Raw genomic sequence first — 27,237 nt, forward strand, 5'->3', positions numbered from 1 at the left:
CAAAAACTAAAATTACCAGCAGTCTCATGAACTCCGTAATGACCGGTGTTGTCTCGTACACCTTCTTCACTGGGTCCCAACGGTGCCGGGCCCTGAGGACGTCACGCTCCTGCGGGACGGTGAAATCCTCCAAGGGGTCTGGGATGCCCAGACTCGCGGCTTCCGCGTCCTCCTTGGCCCATTTGGACCTCTTTCCGCCGTAACCACGGCTTCCGAGGTGGTGGCTCCCAATGTTCCTCTCTTGAAGCCCCTTCATGTACTTAGACTTTTTTTGGCAGCTTCGGCCTCGCAAGCCTCCTTGAATATTTGAAACTGCTCTTCCGTGATTGTCGGATTATCCTTTACAATCCCGGAGTAGGGTTCCTTCTTGTCAATGATCTTTGCTTTCACTCGATTTTCCCAGGCGGCCAACGCGTCGCTAAACTTTGTCATGGCGTGTTTGTTTATCTTCTTCATTGCCGGGTCCTCATATGGATCTTTATAATCCTTCTCATTCCGGCCCGGGAACAAGAATATCTGGTGGAACTTCTTTAGGAGGGAGCTCCTCATATTTTCTATCTTCTGTAGTTTCTCATCGTTGATGGTGGCGGTTGTCCATACGATGCAGCCTATCTGATTACCGTAGCATCGACGCGCTTCCTCAGGCACCTTTGGCTCAAAATTGCCGTCGTCCACCTCCGTGACCACCAGTCTAGTAGTCCTGAGTTTGTTAGGAGGTCGTTGCCTCTTTGCTTTCGGTTCTACACCGGCTCCGCTCCCCGAGGCAGCGCCGGTCTGAGTCTCAGCGCCGGTCTCGATGCCGGTCTGAGTCTCAGCGCCGGTCTCAGTCTCAGCGCCGGTCTCGATGCCGGTTTGAGTCTCAGCGCCGGTCTCAGTCTCAGTCTCGATGCCGGTCTGAGTCGCAACGCCGGTCTCGATGTCGGCAAGGCTAAAAAAATCGTCTGCCGCCTGGTAGACGTCGTCGCATTCACCAGAACCCTGTCCTTCATCGTTGCTAGCCATGTTTCCTACGATTAAATCTAGTCAATTAATTCTAGACCTAATAAAATGAATAATGACATAAAAAGGCCTATTGTTTTGCAGGAACGTTGACTCCTTCCCGGTGCGGCAAATCCCGGGCACTCGATATGTCCTAGTTTGTAGCGCAAGTCATGCCGAAATTCACGGAAAATTTCGGCATGACCTTTGCTAAAAAGTGGACAAACCAAGAACCTGAATTTTGCCGGGACGGAAATGAATCAACATTCTGGCAAAACATAGGCCACTCGGTTTCATTCCCTGGAAACAACAAAAGGCCACTTGGGCACAATCGAACCACTTCAATGTCGATTATGATCAATGAGCAAACACAATTGAGGATTTTTCATATATCATGACCACTTCAAATTTGCATCTCCTAGTGTATGAACCCTAGAACTCAAATTATGAACCTATAACTCAAATTATGTCCTACATTTTTGTCCTAATAAAAATTTCACTAAAAATTAAGAACCTACTAGACTTGCAACACTAATAGAAATTTATATTTTTATATTGATTTTTTCTCTAAACTAAATCCTACCACCCTAGTTAACATCTAGTTAAACCTTACTTTTCTAACATTTGTAATTAAACACCACAACCCTAACCCTACTGCCCTAGTTAAGCATATACAATTTTTTCCTACGGCGAGGGAGGCAGGGCATCTCTGTCAAATTAACCTAACTAATTAAGCTAACTAAATTAACCTAACTAAATTCTTTTCCTAACTAAATTAACCTAACTAATTTAGAGATAGAGAGAGGAGGGGTGGGGGCTTACAGAGGATGGCTCCGGTGGTGGCGCGGGAGGCAGTGGTGGCAAGGGAGGCGGGGGCGTCTCCGCTGATGGCGAGGGAGGCAGTTGCATCGAGGGAGGCTCCGGTGGCGTCCACTGCGGCTCCGGTGGCGTTGATGAGGCCGCGCGGCTCCGGTGGCGTTGGGGGCGGCTCCGGTGGTGTCGATGGCGCGCGGCTCTGGTGGCTCTGGGGCAGTCGACGTCGGCAGGAGATGGCGATGAAGTGGGGCGACGGTGAATCGGGCAGACGGCGGCGGGGTGGGTCGAGTGATTTGGGGGAGAATTGGTGGCCGGGGGGAAACGATTTTTTGGTTAAGTCAAACTTAGCGGTAGCGCTTTTCACGAAACGCGCTATAGCTAAGTTAGCTATAGCGATTTTCGCAAAACGCGCTACTGCTATAGCTATGTAATTTCCTTCATCTTTCTTATTTTCTTTTCTGTTTCTACAGTGGGGGACTAGGAAACGCGCTGCAGCTACGTTAGCTATAGCGCCTCTTACGAATAAACGCTACTGCTACGTCTTTCTCCTTTTTTCCGCTTTCTCATTTATTTTGCTCTACATTATATTTTTTCCTTTCTCCTTTTTCTATTTCTTTCTTTTTCATTTACTTTTCCATTTGTTTTTTACTTTATTTTATTTCCATTAGCAGTAGCGCTCTCCGCGCGAAACGCCTGCTACTTATGTTGTGTGGGCATTGGAAAGATTAGGTGAATACTCTGTTAAAACAGCATATCGCTCTCTTGTGACTCACAACGAGCATAACGCTCTAGAGGAAGGGACGGTATCGGAGAAATCATCGTCAGAGAAACAGCTTTGGTCAACCCTATGGAAGCTCAAAATATTACCGAAAGTGCGGGTATTTTGATGGAGAGTGGTGCGGGGAATTCTTCCCGACTATGCCACACTGCAGTACCGCCACATTAGGACAATCGCTATGTGCGATCTATGTAAATCTTCGGAAGAGGATGTGATGCATGCTCTAGTGCATTGTTCCCATGCAAAGAGTTTTTGGGCAGCGGCACGCGAGTAACTGGATCTAAAATTACCTCGGCTGCATCGTAGCACTTGGGCTAAGGACATTGTCTTGGACGAGATAATTCACGATGCTGACAAGTGCAAGATCATCACGGTTATGCATGCGATATGGACTGCTCGTAACCGGTGGACTCATGATCAGGAGAGTTTTGACCCTCGACAGTCCATCAAATGGGCGAGAGAAGACCTGTCAATATTGGCTATGCCACAGGATCGTCGGCGTTTACCAGTAGGTCAAAACTGGCGCCCCCCTGAACCGGGCTGGGTGAAAATAAACACCGATGGGGCCATGGACGTTGATGCCCAGAATGGGGGAGGAGTCGTCGCTAGATCTCATCTCTCCTTCATGGGGGCATGGAGTAAACCCTTTGCGGGTGTTTCTGATCCTTTCATCGCCGAGGCTCTTGCGTTGCGAGAGGGTACCATTTTTGCCCAACTCAGAGGCTTTTCATGTGTGGTGATGGAAACAGACTGTTTGGAGGTAGTCAACCTCTGGACCTCGGGTCATAATTCAAGATCAATTGTGGCACCTATCTTCGATGAAATTAGGGAAAGATCTACATATTTTGCATCCTTTTCGGTACAGCATGTTACGAGGGATGCTAATATTCCAGCAGATATTTGTGCTAAATTTGCTATTAGTTTTAGTAGTTCGGAGTGTTGGATAGAGGAAAGTCCAGGCTTCCTCGTGAGTAGCCTTGTGGCAGATTGTAACCGAATTTCCATTAAGCAATAAAGATCCCAATTTCTGTGTCAAAAAAAAAAACCAGAACCCTAGAGCCCCGATAAAAAAAAAACAGAACCCTAGACGCGGGTGCTCGCTCGCTCGATCGATCTCCTGCACAACCTCTCGTGCGCCTGGTCCGCGATCAAAGCGCCGGCCGCGCGAGGGAGCCATGGACCAGACGGAAGCCCTGCCGGAGGACGCGCTCGCGGGCATCCTCGGCCGCCTCCCGCCGCGCGACCTCGCCGTGTGCCGCTGCGTCCGCAAGGCGTGGCGCGCCATCGTGGACGCCAGCGGCCTGCTGCTCCCCCACGTCGTCCCGCTCACGCTGCGCGGCCACTTCCTCAACTACAGCAACCGTACGAGCCCGCGCTTCTTCGTCCGTCCCGCCTCGACGCGGCAGTCGGCTGTCGACGGCGATCTTGGATTCCTGCCTCACTACGGCAGCGGCTCCAGACGGATCGTGGACCACTGCAAGGGCCTCCTGCTGTACCGTGACCTGGGGATACTCTCCGTTGTCAACCCCGCCACGAGCCGTTGGGAAGACCTTTCCTGGGAGGACGATGACGGCTGCCACGACGCGTGCCTCGTGTTCGACCCTGCCGTGTCTCTGCACTACGAGGTGTTCTCGGTCCGGCTCAAGCCCGGGAGGGTGATAGAGAACCCAGCCAAACCCGATTTGATTGAATGCCCACCATCCTCGTGGACGTTAAATGTATTCTCATCCAGCACACGGCAGTGGCAGAAGAGGTTGTTTGTCCGCGAAGCCAAGGCTCCAAAGACAGTGACTAATGTGCAACAACTAGATTCAGCAGAGCAAAGATCAATGTGGTGCCCTGGCAGTGTCTATTGGCGAGGATCACTCTACCTGCTGCATTGTTGTGGTTTGTTTGTTGTGAGGTATACACATCATATATAGCACATCTCTGCAAGATCACCTTTTCAACACAGGCACTATCAGTTCTCTATATGTGTCACGGACAATTTTCTGATCATATATTGCAAATGAATTGGCCATGTTTGCAGGTTATCTTCATCAGACAGGAAATACCGAGTGATAAAACCCCCAATAAATATTGATGAATGCAAACAAGCACGGCCTTACATTGGGAAATCGGAAAAAGGGGTGTACTTTGCATCAATGCATGATAATTTTCGACTTCAGGTTTGGACACTCATGGAATCAAGTGAACGGGTAGACTGGGCGTCGAAGAACATTATCGATCTTAAGGCATGTGCAACTGTAAAGTCACATGGATCGCACAATACGGAAGGAACCCTAAAAACTTGGATTTTAGATGGTGGTGGTGATGATGATGATGTAGATGGCAACAACGCAAGGACAATGATAGAAAAATTGGATTGGGACTCGGACAATGATAGCATTGTGAATATTGAAGATGCTTACGAAGGTATCTGCAATGAGATCCGCTTTCTCGGGTTTCACCCATACAAAGAAGTTATTTTCTTGGGGTTAACATCATCCCAAGGAGTAGGAGTGGCTTGTCATTTGAATAGCTCAAAATTTCAGTATCTAGGCATACTAAGCCAACACACTTACTGGCTTGGCATACAAGGATCGTTTCCATACACTCCTTGCATTAGTGGGCATCTTCTAAAAAGCTTCAGAGAGTAGTGTAAATAATGCATGGTACCCTGGTCTTTGGGTCCTTTTTTGTCTATGATTATTTCCATATAGAATACCCTGCAAGTATTGTCACTAACATATTTGGATCACTTTCCAGCCGTTTTTTTCTTCTATTTTAGTATCTATAAAAACCTCTCTCTTGACTGAACTGCACATATGTATGGTATCATATAAAAGTTAACTTAATCCAACTGTTTTTATCCCAGCGATTCGAAATAAAAAAGGTTAGCTACATATCACAATGACACCAAAGGCCGATGTACATCAGCCTCGAATATTTTTATATCCGAGACATATACCTATATAATTTGTGTTTTGAATAAACTTCTAAGACGCACCATGTTTATGTCTGAGATTAAGATGTGTATATTGTTATAAAGATCTTCCTCCAACTCATTTATGGAAAAAAAATCAAGCAAAGTTGTGGAACCAAACGGAGATCGTCTTAGAAATGTCGTTAACACTTGTAGCTGGTTCCAATTTTGCGTACACGATAAACTCACCCATTAATCATGAGATACATGTGCAAATTTGCCATGCTTAATTTTAGACTTTTTTGCGGTTAATTTTACACTTTACTGTTCATATACATTGTGAAGTGAGGACATATGTAGTCAAACAGGAAGTATGAAGTATGGCTTTACTGGAATGAAAATTTGAGGGTGGCCATAACGAGATTGTACAGCAGTCGGATAGTGATACAGAAAGTATCAAATATAATTTTACTGGATGCAAATTTCGACTGATAAGGACCAATGTTTTGGATTCCGCATGCAAAAAAGAATCTCATGGGGGACACCAAATTTTCGGTTACCGCGTAACTAATAAATACCAGGCGGTCAACTGTTCTTTTGAATGAATTTCTGCTCGGTAACCAAATCCCACATGGCGACTCTAACAACATTACAGAGTAGCCGTTTGATCAATATTTTTATACTAGACACGGTCTAGAATATAGCAATGATGTTAGAATTGGACATGATAATTCAAAATGCAAGCTCCACCTTACTAATAGAGGGTGACTATATACATGTGAAGTACTATAGTCAAGTGAAACGTCTTTATGACAAAAATAGAAGATGAATGGCCTACTGGTTAGAGATCCTGATGTGAAAGGCGATAAAAGCTCTTATCTCCACTACATCCAACACGAGGCCTCCAAATCTTGACCAGGGAGTTGCCACCGCCAAAGCCACGCCGACAACATAATCACCCACCGCCCCTGCCCTCGCTATCGTCATATAGCCAAGAGGAGGCGTTGCCCAGCCCCTGATGTAGCGTTGCTCGCTACAAAGCCACCCACACAACCTCCCCATACGGGCCCGCCACCCTAGTGTCCAAGAATGACACCGTGTCGCCGCCAGAACATTGACTGTCGGAAACCTGACACCTTGGTACACACCACGCATGAGCAGTACAATCGTGTCATAGCACCACGTCAGCCAGAATCGGACATCACCAATGCCGGCCATGCACAAAGGGAGTCCCCAACCACAAACATCAAATCCTAGCTGGATACAACAACCAAATCTCAACCAAGGATAGAGACGTAAGAAGACGACCAACACCACGTCGTAGGCCATATTCGACCTATATCTTGTCAATGGAGGGGCCCTGAGGCCCACTGCCTCCCAGTCCGAAGTCCCACCCACCCCAACAAGACCAGCCATCGGATCCTTACCACCACCTACTTCATGCCACTAATAGACAAAACCATCCCCAAACGCGCGTGAGCCCTACGCGGACAAGAGGCGGCCATCCCATGCCAACCACAGCCGAATCTGATTTATGTTTCTGAAATTTGCGCAAGTGATTCATAATTATGCATGTAGTGATATACCTCTCCTACTACTTTCTGGTTATAAAACCTGTAAGAAAGGGTTGCTATTGCATTTGTATAATGAAGATGATATTTACAATTCATAGCGCGCATTGCTGCTGAAGATGATATTTACATTGCTGCTGCCTGCTGACTGTGATACTTATTTAGTGAATGTATGAGGGCAAGCCGGACAAGTACTTACCGTTTTATGTAGAATAAATTTGGTCTACAGTTTGTTTTCTCTTTAATTAAAACGTTCATGTCAGGTTCATCATTAATTGATTCCATTCATATGCTGACTTTGCATCTTAATTTTATTTGCAGGATGGTGCTCTCAATTCTGCACCTGCTGCTGCGGTGCCATCTGCTTATCCTGTTCCTTCAAAGGTATATTCGATTACTACCACCACTGAAAACAGGGGAGTTAGTATTAGATCTGACGAAGTTACTGGGAAATCTAGTGCAGATGGAACTGCAAATTCATCCGCTGGCAGAAGTGGCAACTTAAGTCTTGATGCTTTAGCGAAAGCTAAAAAGGCTTTGCAGCTGAAGAAGGAATTATCAGAAAAACTCAAGAGATTACCTGCGGTAAGACATTACACCTACTATTACTAGTCCTTTGCTTCATTGTTCTTTTTATACTTTTGTAACCATTCTAAGCTCATGTTTCCCCACACAGCTTAATTAACTTGGTACTGCTATTCCTGATACACAGATTCCTTCACAAGAGATTGCTACTAAGATGGGATTTCGCCAAGATCCACAGTATGCACCTTGTATCAGCATGCTCCCTGGTACATCCAGTGGACTGAATGTTCCTCAAAGACCTGTCAAGGCCCCTGTTCTCCGTCTTGATGCTCAAGGTAGGGAAATCGATGAGCATGGAAATGTTATCAGCATGACCAAGCCAAGCAACCTGAGTACTCTGAAGGTAAACTTCTGTGACTTAACATATATTTCAGGATGATATATAGTTCTGTACATTGACTCACTACTTTTGGTTCATCCTTTGCTAGGTCAACATTAACAGCAGAAGAAGGATGCATTCCAGATTATCAAACCAGGCTTGGAGTCACTTGCAAAATCTACCGTTCATTTTGATGAAAGGATGGGCATCAACCCAACCAAGCTTCTTCGTCCTAAAAGGCCAGGATTCCTGTTTATTGAGGGAGGCAATCTTTCGAGGCAGGCTGAATTGCAGAGGATTAAGGTCTGTAAGGTTTAACCATTTTTTTTGAATATATTAATTGCAGTCATGTTTTAGTTTATTGTACCGTTGGTGCCTAAACTTAATAGTTTGATTTGATTGTGCAGAATCAATTTGGTGAAGCACAAGCCAAAGAGCTTAAAGTAAAGCAAGCTCAACTTGCCAAGGCAAAGGTCGAAGCTGACATGAATCCAAACCTAATTGAAATTGCTCCTGGCGGAAGGCCTCCAAACCAGAAGCCGAAGGAAGAGATTCCTGACATTGAGCCATGGTTTGCTGCTACCTCACTCTTGTTGATTTTTAGCCCTCCTTTATAGTGTACAGCTACTTACTATTCCTATTTTATTTCTTTCCAGGGACTCAAAAATCCTGATTTCTGCCACGTACGAGGACATCTCCTTGGAAAAGCTAAATATGGATAAGATCACCATCTACGTGCAACATCCAGAGCCATTGGAACCACCGGCTAAGCCCATGACACCACCGCCTCAACCACTTCAGCTTACTAACAATGAGCAGAAGAAGTACAGAACACAGAGGCGCCTCGCTACGGAAAAAGATAGGCAAGAAATGATTAGGCAAGGCCTCTTGGAGCCACCAAAGCCCAAGCTCAAGATGAGCAACCTTATGAATGTACTTGGTGCACAAGCTACACAGGACCCGACACGCATGGAGATGGAGATACGAATGGCTGCTGCAGAGCGCAATCAGGCTCATGTCGACCGCAACATTGCCCGCAAACTCACGCCATCTGAGCGCCGTGAGAAGAAGGAGAGGAAGCTTTTTGATGATCCTGACACATTAGACTATTTTACTGTTTGTGTGTACAGAATCAGAGACCTGTCGAACAGTCAGACACGCTTTAAAGTGGACGTGAATGCCCGGGACAACCGGTTGACTGGGGCTGCAGTTACCACGGATGGTATAAGTGTTGTGGTTGTGGAAGGAGGGGTGAAGTCGATCAAGAGGTACAATAACCTGATGCTGAACAGGATTGACTGGGCTGCTGCAGTTGGTGGCAAGCATGTCGCCGACGAGGAGCCGGTGAATAGCTGTGCATTAGTATGGCAAGGTAGCGTGGTGAAGCCCGCCTTTCCCAGGTGGTTCGGTGTGCGCAAGTGCGTGAGTGAGGCTTCTGCCAAGAAGGTGTTTGTAGATGCTAAAGTTGCACACTACTGGGACCTGGCTGTCAACTTCCTGGAGGATTCGTCTTGAGCTCAAACTTCTGGTCTTCAAGACAATGAGAGCGATTGCTCTGGGTCATTCTATACTCTGTATTGTCATGAACATATCATTTTCAGACTGTAGATGAACTGAACGCATGAAAGAGCTGTAGGGTTTTTGCAATATGCTTTCAAATAAATCCAGTACGCCTTATCAGTTTAAGATTGTGCACGCCTTGAATATTTGTATGTTGCGAATTACTCCATTTAAGGACGTTATGCAAGATGCCAGCTCGATAAAGTTGCTATGCTATTTTTGATGGATGTTGTTACGATCTAAACTTTTACTCACTGAATTATATTATACATTAAACAAGAGTTAGTAGCAAAACCCCAAAGTTTTGCAGCTCGGGTTCCACAAAATACAGTAACATGTTTGAATTTTCCTTTTACAAGACCATATCTTGTCTAACCTTTCACAATGGCCCCAAAATCAATCTAAGTGGCTTTGGCAGCTGGTGGTTTTGTGCTAATTTTTCCAAGCTTATTTCCCCTTCTGCCCTTGTTCGTGCTGGCGATCTCATTAACAAACACCGGCCGATGACGTGGCTTGTGTCCTTCAGCTCGCCTCCCACCATGCCCATAGCCTCTTCCTCTCCCTCCTTGCCTCTCCTGTAAGCACATGCCTTCCACAATGGAGTTACTTGTGTGGGGTACGATTGCGGCTACCTGCCATGGAAGCCCACAACACTGGTTGTTCCTCAGGGAGAGAAGAGCAAGGATGCGCGATGGCAGTGTCAATTATTGCATAGCAGTTCATTGTCTGTGACGAAATAAGGCGGCAGAATCTCATCGGACTTGGAAAAGCCGGCTCAAAATCCAGCATTCGGGGTGGTTAAAACTTAAAGATCCACTGTGTACCACCGCCATATAGTCTTTTCCGTTAATGCCATATGGTGATATTAACTAGTTTCTCGCGCCATTTGTTTTCTGACCAAAAGAAAAAAACTTTCCCATTAGTTATCTCAAGTTTACACCCAATTTCTAGCACCATGTTTTTTTCCACCCTGAAATTTCCTCCTAATTTCTTGTGCCTTGTGATTCCCGTGTGATATCCTCAACATGAAAGTTTCTCGCCTAATTTCTCGCGCCATGTGTTTGGAGCTCAATTTCCGTCAGCGTGTTTTTCCGGCCCAATTTCTCGTTCAGTACCGTGTGTTTCCTGCACAATTTTTATGCATTGGGTGTCTCTGGCCTAATTGCCAATAGTTTTTTTTTGAATGATCGCGCAAGACCTAGCTACTAGGCCCGCTCCAGCACTTGGATTCTATAATCAAAACGAAACCAACCAGGACACAGAACGACTAGGATATACTGACGCTTACTCTCTCCGTTCCAAATTACTCGTCGTGGTTTTAGTTCAAATTTGGAACGGAGGTAGTACACAATAGTTGAGCTAGCGTCACGAGCTGTGCCCGCCCCCGCCATCGCCCCGTACCCGACTCGCGACTCGGCTGTCCGTCGTCCTTCAGTGCACCCCCGCCGCTCCTTGCCCGAGCAGGAGACCCCCCAGGCAGCAGCATCGATGAATGGCGAGGTCGAGAAACCGACGAGCTGCAGCGCAGTATTCAGCCCCAAGGAAGCTGGTTTAGGCAGACGACGCAGATCATCCTACAGGGAGATGCTGGCGGACGAGGAAAGAGACATGGTCAACTACCGTACTAACTGGGAACACGTTTGGGCCCCCACGTGTGGCTCCTTCCAAGACTACAGTCAGTAATCTACTCTTCTCATCCATGCTCGCCTCTTCTTCTTCTTCTTGCTCTATTGTTACTGTACTAATCAGAGGCATGACAAGAGCTAACTAGTTGCATCTTCCACATTGTTTGGCTGCAGCGTTTGTGACTCCCACACTATATACATATGGAAGGATCCCAATAGATGCTATGCCCTCCAGTTTCTTGCAGATCTTCTCCATACAAGTCATGGAGAACCAAGAGTGGAGAATCAGGTGGCCACTGGAGGTATACGGCTTCATTGCCGCTCGAGACTATGTGGATCACAACCGCAACATTCTCTTCAGCCGTACGAGGGATGATCCCCAAATCCTCACCCACCAGGTATTTTCTTCTTCTTAATTCTCGTGATGCTGTTACTTAGATGACCTAATCTAGCTAGTATTGCCGTCTGCACCTGCGTATCTTTTTCATGATAAGGGTAACTTCCTCATCCAGACTTGACCTGCATCTGTAGACACAGCGCCAAGCTGAGAAGCTTTTCTCTGCTTCTGCTGCTGCTGCTACGTACTCTGCTTCACAGGAGCTAATTGCCACAATTTTCTGCTTCTGTGAAGTCCAGCTGATCGGATTGTCTCCAAGGAAGAAGACCTGACCCGATGTGCTCTTGCGGTCGCTTATGTCGCCGGCGCGTGGTTGCTGTCACTGTACCCGAGCAGAGTTGCAGTCCCACCACGCGTGTAACGACAGCCATAATGCCTCGTCCTTTGAATGTAGCGCGGGATTTGCTTGACTGCCGCCCAATGGTTTGAGCTCGGATTCTTCATGAACCGACTCACAATCTCCACAGAATGAGCAATGTCAGAACGAGTGTGTACGAGGTACCGAAGACTTCCAATTATGCTGCGATACAGAGTTGCATCAACGGCCTTTGCACCATCATCCTTCTTGAGTTTCAGTCTGCATTCCATGGGAGTATGACAACTATTGCAGTCGCTCATTCCTGCCTGCTCAAGGATCTTTCCTGCATATGCTTGCTGACAAAGTGTGATCTCCCCCTTCCCTTGTACCACTTCAATGCCCAGATAATAGCTGAGGGGGCCAAGATCACTCATCTTGAAAAGATGCTGCATCTGCGCCTTAAATTCAGAGATTGCAGCCATGTCCGTTCCCGTGATGATCAGATCATCTACATAGACACCCACTAACAGATAGGACTGGGCGTCGCCTCGCCGGTAGACGGCATGCTCCAGTGGGCTCCGGACAAACTTGAGGTTCGACAACGTCTCATCTAGTTTCGAATACCAAGCACGTGGAGCCTGCTTCAGGCCATACAAGGCCTTTTTCAGCCGCAGTACCTTCTGCTCTTGGCCATCAACCACATATCCCGGCGGCTGGGCCACATACACCTCTTCACTGAGATCGCCATTGAGAAAGGCCGACTTCACGTCCATATGATGGACTTCCCATCCGTGATGAGCAGCAAGAGCAAGTAGAAGGCGCACTGTTTCCATCCGCGCCACTGGAGCAAATACCTCATCATAATCCACCCCTTGGCGCTGTGAAAAACCTCGAGCAACCAGCCGAGCTTTGTGTTTGATAACATTGCCCGCTGGATCCCGTTTCACTTTGTAGACCCACTTCAAACCAATCGGTTGATGACCCCGCGGCAGTGAGCTTAGTTCCCAAGTGGTGTTGTCGACGATACACTGCATCTCGTCGTCCATGGCTTTCTTCCACGCTGGGTCGCCCAACGCATCGTCAATGCCAGAGGGCTCCTCGGCGCTGAGAAGACAGTGCTCCATCGCCTCACGCACGGCCTCCCCCTCGGTCTCATCAAGGATACAGGAGAGGCGCTGGTAGCGAAGAGGTCCAGTGTCCGTGTCCCGGCGCTCCTCGTCATGCGAGGGAGGCGTGGCCCAGCGGATCGCTCCGTCGATCGCCGGCGAACACGATTCAGTGCGTGGCGTGCCAGCCGCGGGAGTTGCAGGCCCAGGTGTTGATGTAGAGGGTGACTGCTCCTCGGCTCGCGTGACACATGCAGCGGCTCCCCCCGTGTCCAGCTCATGCACCCCGCGGTCCGTGGTGTAAACCACGGTGAAAGTTGAGGACGATGCGGGTGCTACAGCTGGTGAGGGCGCACCTAACGAGCTCCATGACCAAGGCCTGTTTTCTTCAAAAAACACATCATGCGTTACCTGAACTTTTTTCGACACTGGGTCGTAGACACGGTAGGCTTTGGAGCCTTCTTCATAACCAACAAAGATCATCGGAATTGAGCGATCTGAGAGCTTGGTGATGTCGGGTCCGTTCTTCTTCACTTGAGCAGTGCAACCGAAGGTTCGCAGGTGCTGTACACTCGGTTTGCGACCATGCCAAGCTTCGTAGGGAGTGACACCCTCCAAGCTTCTGGTGGGCGCCCTGTTCAGCAGATAAACGGCTGTCTTAACAGCCTCCGCCCAGAAGTATGACGGCACACCCATGCTCTTCAGCAAGCACCGCCCCATCTCAACCACAGTTTGATTTCTTCTCTCGACCACCCCATTTTGTTGTGGTGAGTATGGTGATGTGGTGTAATGCTTGACGCCAATGCCTTCACAGTACTCCTTGAATTCGCCGGAGTTGAATTCACCCCCTCTATCCGAACGGAATGCACGAAGCTTGCACTTCCCTTCTGCCTCAGCCATGATCTGAACTTTTCTGAAATGATCAAACGCTTCGTCTTTTGACTTGAGGAGCTCGAGCCACATGTATCAACGGTAATCGTCAACTACCAGAAGAAAAATACTTGCTGCCACCTGGTGTTGTTGGCGTGATTGGGCCACACAGATCCGTGTGGACAAGCTCGAGCCCTTTCTCAGCTCGGTATGCCGCAACCTGAGGAAAAGGAGCCCTGTGTTGCTTGCCAAGGGCACAACCATCGCAATATTCCTGCACATGATCGATGGGTGGCATTCCTCTCACCATCTGCTTGCTGGACATGGTCTTGAGAGCACGGAAATGAAGATGTACCATCCTCGCATGCCATCGCCAGGTTTGGTCCTCCCCTTGAGACAGTAAGCAAGCCGGTGTGTCAATTGTGAGTACTGCTGTGTAGAGGTGATAGCTTGAGCGGCGAACACGAGCTAGCATGCCCTGGCCTGCATCAAGAATTGTCATTAGCCCCTCTCCTATCTGAATCTTGCACCCTCCTTCATCCAGCTGTCCGACAGAGATTATGTTACTACGAAGAGATGGTATGAAGTACACCTCCGACAGAGCTCTTTGATTTCCTGAATGTCCTCTGAATACAATTGATCCCCTGCCACAGATTGTAACATGCGAGCCATCTCCAAATTTGACTGTGCCCTGCACGGTCTCATCGAGTGTTGCAAACATGCATCTCTCTCCTGTCATATGGCTAGTTGCCCCAGTATCAAAATACCAGACGCCAGGCGGCGAGATCTCAGGACGTACTTTCTCCTCATTCAAATGAACTTGCTGGGGTGCAACTTTACTGGTGGTGACACAGGTGGAGACCGCGACCATCATTAGCCCCTCGTTGTGCTCGTCCACCTGACGGACAAGATGTGCCTGGCCTTGTTTCCCCTGTTCATCTTCATCCATGATCCTAGTTCGGCAGTCCTTTTTCCAGTGTCCTGACTTCTTGCAGTAGTAACACTTGCCCTTTTTCTTCCCGCCGGAGCCACCGCAGCCGCCCGTGCCCGTGCTGCCCGGCGCGGTCTTGCCGCCACCCTGAGGTTTGGGCTTGACCGGCGACTTGTTTTTGTCGCCGCCCACACCGGATGACGACCCACCGCCGCCGCCCTGTCTCTCTCGGGCAAGCCACTCCTCACGGGTGAGGAGGAGGCGACCACCGGCCTGCGTGGTGTCGTCAAGATTATAATTATCCTCGCAGGCAGAGAGGCGTCCGATGAGTTCTTCAATGGACATGGTCTTCATCTCGATCAAAGACTCGATCGCCATGGCCATCGGGCGGTACTGCTGCGGCACCACGCGGAGGAACTTTTGGACCGCCTTGTGCTCGGTGACGCAGTCGCCGTACAGCTCCAGATCGGCGGCGAGGGCGGAGAGCCGCAGCCCGAAGTCCTCGATGGACTCTCCGTCCTTGAAACGGAGATCCTCGAACTCCCGCCGGCGCACCTGCGCCTTGGCCTCGTGGGCGCGCTCGCTGCCCATCCGCATGGTCTTGATGGTCTCCCATGCCTTCTTCGCCGTGTCCTTCGCGGCCAGCACACGCAGCATCTCCGGCGGGACGCCGGTGAGGATAATCTACAGCGCGCGCCGGTCTTCATTCTCGTCGGCGGCGTCGTCAGTCACCGCGGACCAGACGCGGGCGACCTGCAGCTTGACTTGCATCACGAGTGCCCACTCCTGATAGTTTGTGCGCGTGAGCATCATGGATGCCCCTGACTCCTCTCGCACGATGCGCTCCACCACGTGGTACTCGCCGCTGCCGCCGGTGGTCAGCCGCGCCACAGGCGCTGCGCTCGGCGGCGACTTGGTCCCGTCCTTCTTCCCGGCCTTGCCCTTCTCTGAATCGCTATCCGACATGGATCGCCGTGGATCGGACACCGTCGGCTATATCTGGACGCTCAGCTCGAGCTTTTGGGCTCGGCCCGAGTTTGCATCGGCTCGGATCGAGTCAGGCTTGGCCCACAACACAAAAAGGCCGAGCCGAGCTGCACAATCGAGCTCGTTTTCACCTCGAGCCGAGCCAGGCTCGACTCGGGCTGACTCGCGAGCCCAAAGCTCGCACGGCAGAGCAGCCCAGCGCAGCCCTTAGCAAGTTAGCAAGCAGCCCAACACGCTGTCTCACGCAGCCCATAGCCAGCACGCTGCCTTGGCCCAGTTATGCACATCTCCACGCTCGCACGATACGAGAAAGAGAGACAGAGACGCTGTAGCAGTCTCCTAGGGTTTCCTCGCCGCCGCCAGCAGCATGCCGGACGCCGACGCCGGCTCGCCGCTCGTCCGCCCTTCCTCCTTCACCTCGTCGACCACTTGCTCGCTCCCCTCATCGTCGCGGCCGTGCTCTGGACCTTCTTCGCGGTGCCCGCGTACGTCCACGAGGAGCGCCGCCGCCGTCTTCCTCGCTTGCCGCCGTCTTCCTCGCTTGCCGTCGGCGACCTCGCCGCCCGTCTTCTTCTCGGCACACGCACGTGTCCACGAGAAGCGTCGCGCTGTCTTCCTCCTGAACGGTCGGCAACGACCCAGCTTCATCAGAGCGCTGCCACCGTCTTCCTCCTGAACGGTCGGCAACGACCCAGCTTCATCAGAGCGCTGCCACCGTCTTCCTCGCCTCCCGTCGGTGACCACCCATGTGGAGGCCCACATGGCAGTGACTTGAGCACGCAAGCTTGGCGAGCCTGCCAAGCTGCACCGAGCTAGGGCAAAGCCCGGGCCGAGCTCCGTTTTGAGGCTCGCCGGAGCATTGAGCTCGGCTCGACTCGGCCCGAGGAACGGCGAGCTTTGGGCAGGCTCGGCCCGAGCCGGCTCGAGTTGGCTCGCGTCCAGGTATACCGCCGGCCACCGGAGAGTGGATCGAACACCACGGCTCTGATGCCAATTGACGTTGCCGAATAGCCGATCGAGCCAAGAACCTGAGCTGAAGAACACACGCACGCGAGAGAGAGGAAAGTCTTTTTGTGCCGCAGCTAACAGCGCAACGTTTTCTATTTCATTCCTTTTCCCCTTATTCCTGGTACAACCGAAAGCCTAACTAACAAACCCCGGCCAGCCCGTCGTGATCCGGATTGATCGCGCCATCCCACGACCTCCTCACAAACGTGCCATGCTGACCGGGTTTACAGAAAAAACCAACAAAGGGAAAAATGGGATCGTGCTTAGACCACGTCTCAACTACGTATAACATCAGTGCATGCGTGCAAAATTTAAAACAGAAACTGGCCCTAGCGGCCGGACGGAGAGCTTATTCTAACACTCTGCACCTAGGCTGCGTACCTTTTCCATGATAAGGGTAACTTCCTCATCCAGACTTGACCTGCATCTGTAGACACAGCGCCAAGCTGAGAAGCTTTTCTGCTGCCTGCATATGTGGTGCATGTGTTGCTCAGACATGGACACATGCATCTAGTTAGTGTTAAGTCGTTTTAGGTGACGGTGACCCATTTGGCAACGTCTGGAGACGCCAAATGTCAGTCAGACATGGACTAATGTCCAATCCAAAAACACTGTCTAATTGTGAAAAGAAACTGACTTTAGGGTGGTCAGCTAGTATTTGGATATGGTCCACTGACTTGTAACAAATGATGCTTGCAGGATCCATTTCTGCAGCTGGCCCTTGTCAGCCAATTGTGTTGTCGGACCCTATTGACTTTGAAATCCAACTAAGAGTGAAGGGCACAACAGAGTCTGAAGATGAAACACTGATGGACCGTTGGTTTCAATATGGACATTGTGAGGGACCCTATGATGAACTTGCCTGTCGTCGCTGGAGGGATAATTTTTGCACATTAGAGGTCATCTCTGCGTTGATTGGTAGCACGGTTGCGGCAACCGTCATCTGTGCTGATGTTACAGAAGGGTCATGGCCTGATGATTTCAGAGGTCGCGTGGTTTGCCGCATTGCACCCTTGGATAAGGACCTTGTGCTGCTGGACTCTGGAGAAGGACCATTGCAGGTGGATCCAGATGGCCATATCATCCTTCAAAGGGGTGTTGTAGGTGTTCAATGCGAGGGAATGCTCACGGTTTCGGTGGAAGCCTACGCAAAGGCAGGTGTTCGTCATGCAGACTGCGTTGAATTCAAGCCCAGAGTCTCTCTCACAAGTAAAGGTACTTGCAACCTTGGATTCTGCAGGGTGAAGTTTATTGTTGGTTGGTCCTATATCTGCAACAAGGATGATCTGTTGTACAGTGGCAACTGAACTAAACTGCATCTATATCTAGTGTTCCCATCCCAGTGGCAACATGTTAAGGATGTCGCGAGGAGCTAATTATGTGGTGGTGTAACAAGTGTGCAAACTTTTTGAGACTATTTATAAGTCGCGTTTGGTCGAGTGCCAGTGTTTCTAGGATCCTCTGAACACCATGCTTTTTAGCTTTTTTAGGGATAAAAACTGCTTTATTGAAGATTAACAGTCATAGGTATACAAATAATTTCAGGGGTTCCTATGAGACAAAGATGGCGTCCACAGGGCAAAGAGGTAGCAGCTTTTGCAAGCACACACGCTTCAAAATTACACTCGCGTTTTTCATGTATGATCTCCATGGTTTGGAACATATTCTTCTTCATCTTGATCTCGTCCATAATAACTTTGCTGGGCCCCAAGTATGCCTCTCCGATATGCTTGATTGTTGCTGAACAACCTGTACTAATCTGAACTTGTTGCAGGTTTAAGTCGAGAGTTAGAGATAGCCCCTCGCAACATGCCATTGCCTCTAGGATCTCGGCTCACAACTGCCAGGGCTCCCCTTTCACCATTGCGAGATAACGCAGCATCAACATTCATCTTCGCCCAACCTACAGCAGGAGGACGCCACTTCTGCACTGAGGTAGTGCTTCTCGAAACCCCATGCTTCACCTGTTGCTTCTTTGGTAATAGAGCCAGGTCTGTAATGTACCTGTTGATAAAGCATAGAGTTGAATGAGGTGAATGGAATTTTTCTTCATGAATGGCCTTCCTTCTTGCCAACCAAATGGACCATAGCGTCACAATCGCTTTCACAAACTGATCTTCATTAGTTGTCCGCTGAAGCTCACCAAGCCATAGCCTTGCATCTCCAGTTTGAATTTTTATCATATATCCGACTAGCTCCTCATCCACCATATGAAGGAAATATGCCCTAGAGGTAATAATAAAGTTATTATTTATTTCCTTATATCATGATAAATGTTTATTATTCATGCTAGAATTGTATTAACCGGAAACATAATACATGTGTGAATACATAGACAAACAGAGTGTCACTAGTATGCCTCTACTTGACTAGCTCGTTAATCAAAGATGGTTATGTTTCCTAACCATGGACAAAAGAGTTGTTATTTGATTAACGAGGTCACATCATTAGTTGAATGATCTGATTGACATGACCCATTCCATTAGCTTAGCACCCGATCGTTTAGTATGTTTCTATTGCTTTCTTCATGACTTATACATGTTCCTATGACTATGAGATTATGCAACTCCCGTTTGCCGGAGGAACACTTTGGGTGCTACCAAACATCACAACGTAACTTGGTGATTATAAAGGAGCATTACAGGTGTCTCCAAAGGTACATGTTGGGTTGGCGTATTTCGAGATTAGGATTTGTCACTCCGATTGTCGGAGAGGTATCTCTGGGCCCTCTCGGTAATACACATCACATAAGACTTGCAAGCATTGTGACTAATGAGTTAGTTGCGAGATGATGTATTACGGAACGAGTAAAGAGACTTGCCAGTAACGAGATTGAACTAAGTATTGGATACCGACGATCGAATCTCGGGCAAGTAACATACCGATGACAAAGGGAACAACGTATGTTGTTATGCGGTCTGACCGATAAAGATCTTCGTAGAATATGTAGGAGCTAATATGGGCATCCAGGAACCGCTATTGGTTATTGACCGGAGACGTGTCTCGGTCATGTCTACATTGTTCTCGAACCGTAGGGTCCGCACGCTTAACGTTACGATGACAGTTATTATGAGTTTATGCATTTTGATGTACTGAAGGTTGTTTGGAGTCCCGGATGTGATCACGGACATGACGAGGAGTCTCGAAATGGTCGAGACGTAAAGATTGATATATTGGAAGCCTATGATTGGACATCGGAAGTGTTCCGGGTGAAATCGGGATTTTACCGGAATACCGGGAGGGTTACCGGAACCCCCCGGGAGCTAGATGGGCCATAATGGGCCTTAGTGGAAAAGAGAAGGGGCTGCCCTAGATGGGCTGCGCGCCTCCCCCTTCCCCTGGTCCTATTAGGACTAGGAAAGGGTGGCCGGCCACCTCCTCCTCTTTTCCCCTCCGAGGAATCCTAGTTGGACTAGGATTGGAGGGGGAATCCTACTCCCAGTGGGAGTAGGACTCTCCTGCACCTCCCCCCTTGGCCGGCCAGCCCCTCCCCCTTGGATCCTTTATATACGGGGGCAGGGGGCACCTCTAAACACACAAGTTGATCCTTGAGATCGTTCCTTAGCCGTGTGCGGTGCCCCTGCCACCAAATTCCACCTCGATCATACCGTTGTAGTGCTTAGGCGAAGCCTTGCGTCGGTAGTACATCAAGATCGTCACCACTCCGTCGTGCTGACGGAACTCCTCCCCAAAGCTTTGCTGGATCAGAGCCCGGGGATCGTCATCGAGCTGAACGTGTGCTAAGAACTCGGAGGTGCCGGAGTAACGGTACTTGGATCGGTCAGATCGGGAAGAAGACGTACGACTACTTCCTCTACGTTGTGTCAGCGCTTCCGTTGCGATCTACCAGGGTACGTAGATCAGACTCTCCCCCTCGTTGCTATGCATCACCATGATCTTGCGTGTGCGTAGGAAATTTTTTGAAATTACTACGTTCCCCAACAGTGGTATCAGAGCCTAGGTTTTATGGTTTGATGTTATTTGCACGAGTAGAACACAAGTGAGTTGTGGGCGATACAAGTCATACTGCCTACCAGCATGTCATACTTTGGTTCGGCGGTATTGTTGGATGAAGCGGCCCGGACCGACATTACGCGTACGCTTACGCGAGACCGGTTTCCCCGACGTGCTTTGCACATAGGTGACTTGCGGGTGACTGTTTCTCCAACTTTAGTTGAACCGAGTGTGGCTACGCCCGGTCCTTGAGAAGGTTAAAACGGAGTCTATTTGACAAACTATCGTTGTGGTTATGATGCTTAGGTGAGATTGGTTCTTACTTAAGCCCGTAGCAGCCACGTAAAACATGCAACAACAAAGTAGAGGACGTCTAACTTGTTTTTGCAGGGCATGTTGTGATGTGATATGGTCAAGGCATGATGCTAAATTTTATTGTATGAGATGATCATGTTTTGTAACCAAGTTATCGGCAACTGGCAGGAGTCATATGGTTGTCGCTTTATTGTATGCAATGCAATCGCGATGTAATGCTTTACTTTATTGCTAAGCGGTAGTGATAGTCGTGGAAGCATAAGATTGGCGAGACGACAACGATGCTATGATGGAGATCAAGGTGTCGTGCCGGTGACGATGGTGATCATGACGGTGCTTCGGAGATGGAGATCACAAGCACAAGATGATGATGGCCATATCATATCACTTATATTGATTGCATGTAATGTTTATCCTTTTATGCATCTTATTTTGCTTTGATTGACGGTAGCATTATAAGATGATCTCTCACTAAATTATGAAGAAGTGTTCTCCCTGAGTATGCACCGATGCCAAAGTTCGTCGTGCCCAGACACCACGTGATGATCGGGTGTGATAAGCTCTACGTCCATCTACAACGGGTGCAAGCCAGTTTTGCACACGCAGAATACTCAGGTTAAACTTGACGAGCCTAGCATATGCAGATATGGCCTCGGAACACGGAGATCGAAAGGTTGAGCGTGAATCATATAGTAGATATGATCAACATAACGATGTTCACCATTGAAAATTACTCCATCTCACGTGATGATCGGTTATGGTTTAGTTGATTTGGATCACGTGATCACTTAGAGGATTAGAGGGATGTCTATCTAAGTGGGAGTTCTTAAGTAATATGATTAATTGAACTTAAATTTATCATGAACTTAGTCCTGGTAGTATTTGTAAATCATCTTGTAGATCAATAGCTCGCGTTGTTGCTTCCCTATGTTTACTTTGATATGTTCCTAGAGAAAATTGTATTGAAAAATGTTAGTAGCAATGATGTGGATTGGATCCGTGATCTGAGGTTTATCCTCATTGCTGCACAGAAGAATTATGTCCTTGATGCACCGCTAGGTGACAGACCTATTGCAGGAGCAGATGCAGACGTTATGAACGTTTGGCTAGCTCAATATGATGACTACTTGATAGTTTAGTGCACCATACTTAACAACTTAGAATCGGGACTTGAAAGACGTTTTGAACGTCATGGACATATGAGATGTTCCAGGAGTTGAAGTTAATATTTCAAGCAAATACCCGAGTTGAGAGATATGAAGTCTCCAACAAGTTCTATAGCTAAAAGATGGAGGAGAATCGCTCAACTAGTGAGCATGTGCTCAGATTGTCTGGGTACTACAATCGGCTTGAATCAAGTGGGAGTTAATCTTCCAGATAAGATAGTGATTGACAGAATTCTCTAGTCACCATCACCAAGTTAGTAGAACTTCGTGATGAACTATAATATGCAAGGGATAACGAAACAACTCCCAAGCTCTTCGTGACGTTGAAATCAACGAAGGTAGAAATCAAGAAAAACAACAAGTGTTGATGGTTGACAAGACCACTAGTTTCAAGAAAAGGGCAAAGGGAAGAAGGGGAACTTCAAGAAGAATGGCAAGCAAGTTGCTGCTCAAGTGAAGAATCCCAAGTCTGATCCTAAGCCTGAGACTAAGTGCTTCTACTTCAAAGGGACTGGTCACTGGAAGTGGAATTACCCCAAGTGATTGGCGGATAAGAAGGATGGCAGAGTGAACATAAGTATATTTGATATACATGTTATCGATGTGTACTTTACTAGTGTTTATAGCAAACCCTCAGTATTTGATACTAGTTCAGTTGCTAAGATTAGTAACTCGAAACGGGAGTTGCAGAATAAACAGAGATTAGTTAAGGGTGAAGTGACGATGTGTGTTGGAAGTGGTTCCAAGATTGATATGATCATCATCGCACACTCCCCTATACTTTCGGGATTAGTGTTGAACTTAAATAAGTGTTATTTGGTTTTTGCATTGAGCATGAATATGATTTGATCATGTTTATTGTAATACGGTTATTCATTTAAGTAAGAGAATAAATTGTTGTTCTGTTTACATGAATAAAACCTTATATGGTTACACACCCAATGAAAATAGTTCGTTGGATCTCGATCGTAGTGATACACATAATCATAATATTGAAACCAAAAGATGCAAAGTTAATAATGATAGTGCAACTTATTTGTAGCACTGCCGTTTAGGTCATATTGGTGTAAAGCACATGAAGAAACTCCATGCTGATGGGCTTTTGGAATCACTTGATTATGAATCAGTTGATGCTTGCGAACCATGCCTCATGGGCAAGATGACTAAGACTCTATTCTTCGGAACAATGGAGCGAGCAACAAATTTGTTGGAAATCATACATACTGATGTATGTGGTCCGATGAATATTGAGGCTCGCGACAAGTATCATTATTTTCTGATCTTCACAGATGATTTGAGCAGATATGAGTATATCTACTTGATGAAACATAAGTCTGAAACATTTGAAAAGTTCAAAGAATTTCAGAGTGAAGTGAAAAATCATTGTAACAAGAAAATAAAGTTTCTATGATCTGATCGTAGAGAAAAGTATTTGAGTTACGAGTTTGGCCTTCAGTTAAAAACAATGTGAAATAGTTTCACTACTCACGCCACATGGAACACCATAGTGTAATGGTGTGTCCGAACGTCATAACCGTACTTTATTAGATATAGTGCGATCTATGATGTCTCTTACCGATCTACCACTATCGTTTTGGGGTTATGCATTAGAGACAGCTGCATTCACGTTAAAAAGGGGCACCATCTAAGTCCGTTGAGACGACACAATCTGAACTGTGGTTTAGCAAGAAACCAAAGTAGTCGTTTCTTAAAGTTTGGGGTTGTGATGCTTATGTGAAAAAGTTTCATCCTGATAAGCTCAAACCCAAATCAGAGAAATATGTCTTCATAGGATACCCAAAGGAGACTGTTGGGTACACCTTCTATCACAGATCCTAAGGCAAGACATTCGTTGCTTATAATGGATCCTTTCTAGAGAAGGAGTTTCTCTTGAAAGAAGTGAGTGGGAGGAAAGTAGAAAACTTGATAAGGTAATTGTACCTTCTACCTTATTGGAAAGTAGTTCATCACAAAAATCTGTTCTTGTGACTACTACACCAATTAGTGAGGAAGCTAATGATGATGATCATGTAACTTCAGATCAAGTTACTACCGAATCTTGTAGGTAAACCAGAGTGAGATCCGCACCAGAGTGGTATGGTAATCCTGTTCTGGAGGTCATGTTACTTGACCATGACAAACCTACTAACTATGAGGAAGCGATGATGAGCCCGGATTCCGCGAAATGGTTTGAGGCCATGAAATCTGAGATATGATCCATGTATGAGAACAAAGTTTGGACTTTGGTTGACTTGCCCGATGATCGGCAAGCAATTGAGAATAAATGGATCTTCAAGAGGAAGACGGACGCTGGTAGTAGTGTTACTATCTACAAAGCTAGAATTGTCGCAAAAAGTTTTCGACAAGTTCAAGGTGTTGACTACGATGAGAGCTTCTCACTCGTATCTATGCTTGAGTCTGTCCGAATCATGTTAGTAATTGCCACATTTTATGAAATCTGGCAAACGGATAAACAAAACTGTATTCCTTAATGGATTTATTAAAGAAGAGTTGTATATGATGCAACCAGAAGGTTTTGTCAATCCGAAAGGTGCTAACGAAATGTGCAAGCTCCAGTGATCCATCTATGGACTGGTGCACGCATCTCGGAGTTGGAATATACGCTTTGATGAGTTGATCAAAGCATATAGTTTTATACAGACTTGCGGTGAAGCCTGTATTTACAAGAAAGTGAGTGGGAGCACTACAACATTTCTGATAAGTATATGTGAATGACATATTGTTGATCGGAAATAATGTAGAATTATTCTGTAAAGTATAAAGGAGTGTTTGAAAGGAGTTTTTCAAAGAAAGACTTCGGTGAAGCTGCTTACATATTGAGCTTCAAGATCTATAGAGATAGATCAAGACGCTTGATAAGTTTTTTCAATGAGTACATACCTTGACAAGATTTTGAAGTAGTTCAAAATGGAGCAGTCAAAGAAAGAGTTCTTGCCTGTATTATAAGGTGTGAAGTTGAGTAAGACTCAAAGCCCGACCACGGCAAAAGATAGAAAGAGAATGAAAGTCATTCCCTATGCCTTGGCCATAGGTTCTATAAAGTATGTCATGTTGTATACCAGATCTATTGTATACCCTGCATTGATTTGGCAAGGGAGTACAATAGTGATCTAGGAGTAGATCACTGGACAGCAGTCAGAATTATCCTTAGTGAAATAAGGATATGTTTCTCGATTATGGACGTGACAAAAAGGTTCGTCGTAAAGGGTTACGTCGATGCAAGTTTTTGACACTGATCTAGATGATTCTAAGTCTCAATCTGGATACATATTGAAAGTGGGAGCAATTAGCTAGAGTAGCTCCATGTAGAGCATTGTAGACATAGAACTTGCAAAATACTTACGGATCTGAATGTGATAGACCCGTTGACTAAAATTATCTCACAAGCAAAACATGATCACACCTTAGTACTCTTTGGGTGTTAATCACATAGATATGTGAACTAGATTACTGACTCTAGTAAACCCTTTGAGTGTTGGTCACATGACGATGTGAACTATGGGTGTTAATCACATGGAGATGTGAACTAGATTACTGACTCTAGTAAACCCTTTGAGTGTTGGTCACATGACGATGTGAACTATGGGTGTTAATCACATGGTGATGTGAACTATTGCTGTTAAATCACATGGCGATGTGAACTAGATTATTGACTCTAGTGCAAGTGGGAGACTGAAGGAAATATGCCCTAGAGGCAATAATAAAGTTATTATTTATTTCCTTATATCCTGATAAATGTTTATTATTCATGCTAGAATTGTATTAACCGGAAACATAATACATGTGTGAATACATAGACAAACAGAGTGTCACTAGTATGCCTCTACTTGACTAGCTCATTAATCAAAGATGGTTATGTTTCCTAACCATGGACAAAAGAGTTTTTATTTGATTAACGAGGTCACATCATTAGTTGAATGATCTGATTGACATGACCCATTCCATTAGCTTAGCAACCGATCGTTTAGTATGTTGCTATTGCTTTCTTCATGACTTATACATGTTCCTATGACTATGAGATTATGCAACTCCCGTTTGCCGGAGGAACACTTTGGGTGCCACCAAACGTCACAACGTAACTGGGTGATTATAAAGGAGCATTACAGGTGTCTCCAAAGGTACATGTTGGGTTGGCGTATTTCGAGATTAGGATTTGTCACTCCGATTGTCGGAGAGGTATCTCTGGGCCCTCTCGGCAATACACATCACATAAGCCTTGCAAGCATTGTGACTAATGAGTTAGTTGCGAGATGATGTATTACGGAACGAGTAAAGAGACTTGCCAGTAACGAGATTGAACTAAGTATTGGATACCGACGATCGAATCTCGGGCAAGTAACATACCGATGACAAAGGGAACAACGTATGTTGTTATGCGGTCTGACCGATAAAGATCTTCGTAGAATATGTAGGAGCCAATATGGGCATCCAGGTCCCGCTATTAGTTATTGACCGGAGACGTGTCTCGGTCATGTCTACATTGTTCTCGAACCGTAGGGTCCGCACGCTTAACGTTACGATGACAGTTATTATGAGTTTATGCATTTTGATGTACCGAAGGTTGTTCGGAGTCCTGGATGTGATCACGGACATGACGAGGAGTCTCGAAATGGTGGAGACGTAAAGATTGATATATTGGAAGCCTATGATTGGACATCGGAAGTGTTCCGGGTGAAATCGGGATTTTACCGGAATACCGAGAGGGTTACCGGAACCCCCCGGGAGCTAGATGGGCCATAATGGGCCTTAGTGGAAAAGAGAAGGGGCTGCCCTAGATGGGCTGCGCTCCTCCCCCTTCCCCTTGTCCTATTAGGACTAGGAAAGGGTGGCCGGCCACCTCCTCCTCTTTTCCCCTTCGAGGAATCCTAGTTGGACTAGGATTGGAGGGGGAATCCTACTCCCAGTGGGAGTAGGACTCTCCTGCGCCTCCCCCCTTGGCCGGCCAGCCCCTCCCCCTTGGATCCTTTATATACGGGGGCAGGGGGCACCTCTAAACACACAAGTTGATCCTTGAGATCGTTCCTTAGCCGTGTGCGGTGCCCCCTGC

The 27,237-nt window shown here is 47.2% G+C and overlaps 1 protein-coding gene across 1 annotated transcript; it reads left to right on the forward strand.

Annotated features, from left to right (window-relative positions):
• The first annotated feature begins 7,487 nt into the window (after nucleotides 1-7,487).
• Nucleotides 7,488-9,620, forward strand: LOC125523442 (protein RDM16-like). The gene is made up of 5 exons (XM_048688474.1): nucleotides 7,488-7,633; nucleotides 7,761-7,976; nucleotides 8,062-8,255; nucleotides 8,360-8,523; nucleotides 8,609-9,620. The coding sequence occupies exons 3-5, from the start codon at nucleotides 8,154-8,156 to the stop codon at nucleotides 9,465-9,467; spliced, it is 1,125 nt and encodes a 374-aa protein (XP_048544431.1). The 5' UTR covers nucleotides 7,488-7,633; nucleotides 7,761-7,976; nucleotides 8,062-8,153; the 3' UTR covers nucleotides 9,468-9,620.
• The last annotated feature ends 17,617 nt before the right edge of the window (nucleotides 9,621-27,237 follow it).

The sequence above is a fragment of the Triticum urartu genome, chromosome 7 (genome assembly GCF_003073215.2).
Source record: "Triticum urartu cultivar G1812 chromosome 7, Tu2.1, whole genome shotgun sequence".
NCBI classification, from domain to species: Eukaryota; Viridiplantae; Streptophyta; class Magnoliopsida; order Poales; family Poaceae; genus Triticum; species Triticum urartu.

Excerpts from the sequence above, each read along its gene's own strand:
- LOC125523442 (XM_048688474.1), top strand. The coding sequence starts at position 8,154 with ATGGGCATCAACCCAACCAAGCTTCTTCGTCCTAAAAGGCCAGGATTC. Across the intron at positions 8,256-8,359 it reads CTGAATTGCAGAGGATTAAG|AATCAATTTGGTGAAGCACA; the intron begins GTCTGTAAGGTT and ends TTGATTGTGCAG. Across the intron at positions 8,524-8,608 it reads ATTCCTGACATTGAGCCATG|GGACTCAAAAATCCTGATTT; the intron begins GTTTGCTGCTAC and ends ATTTCTTTCCAG.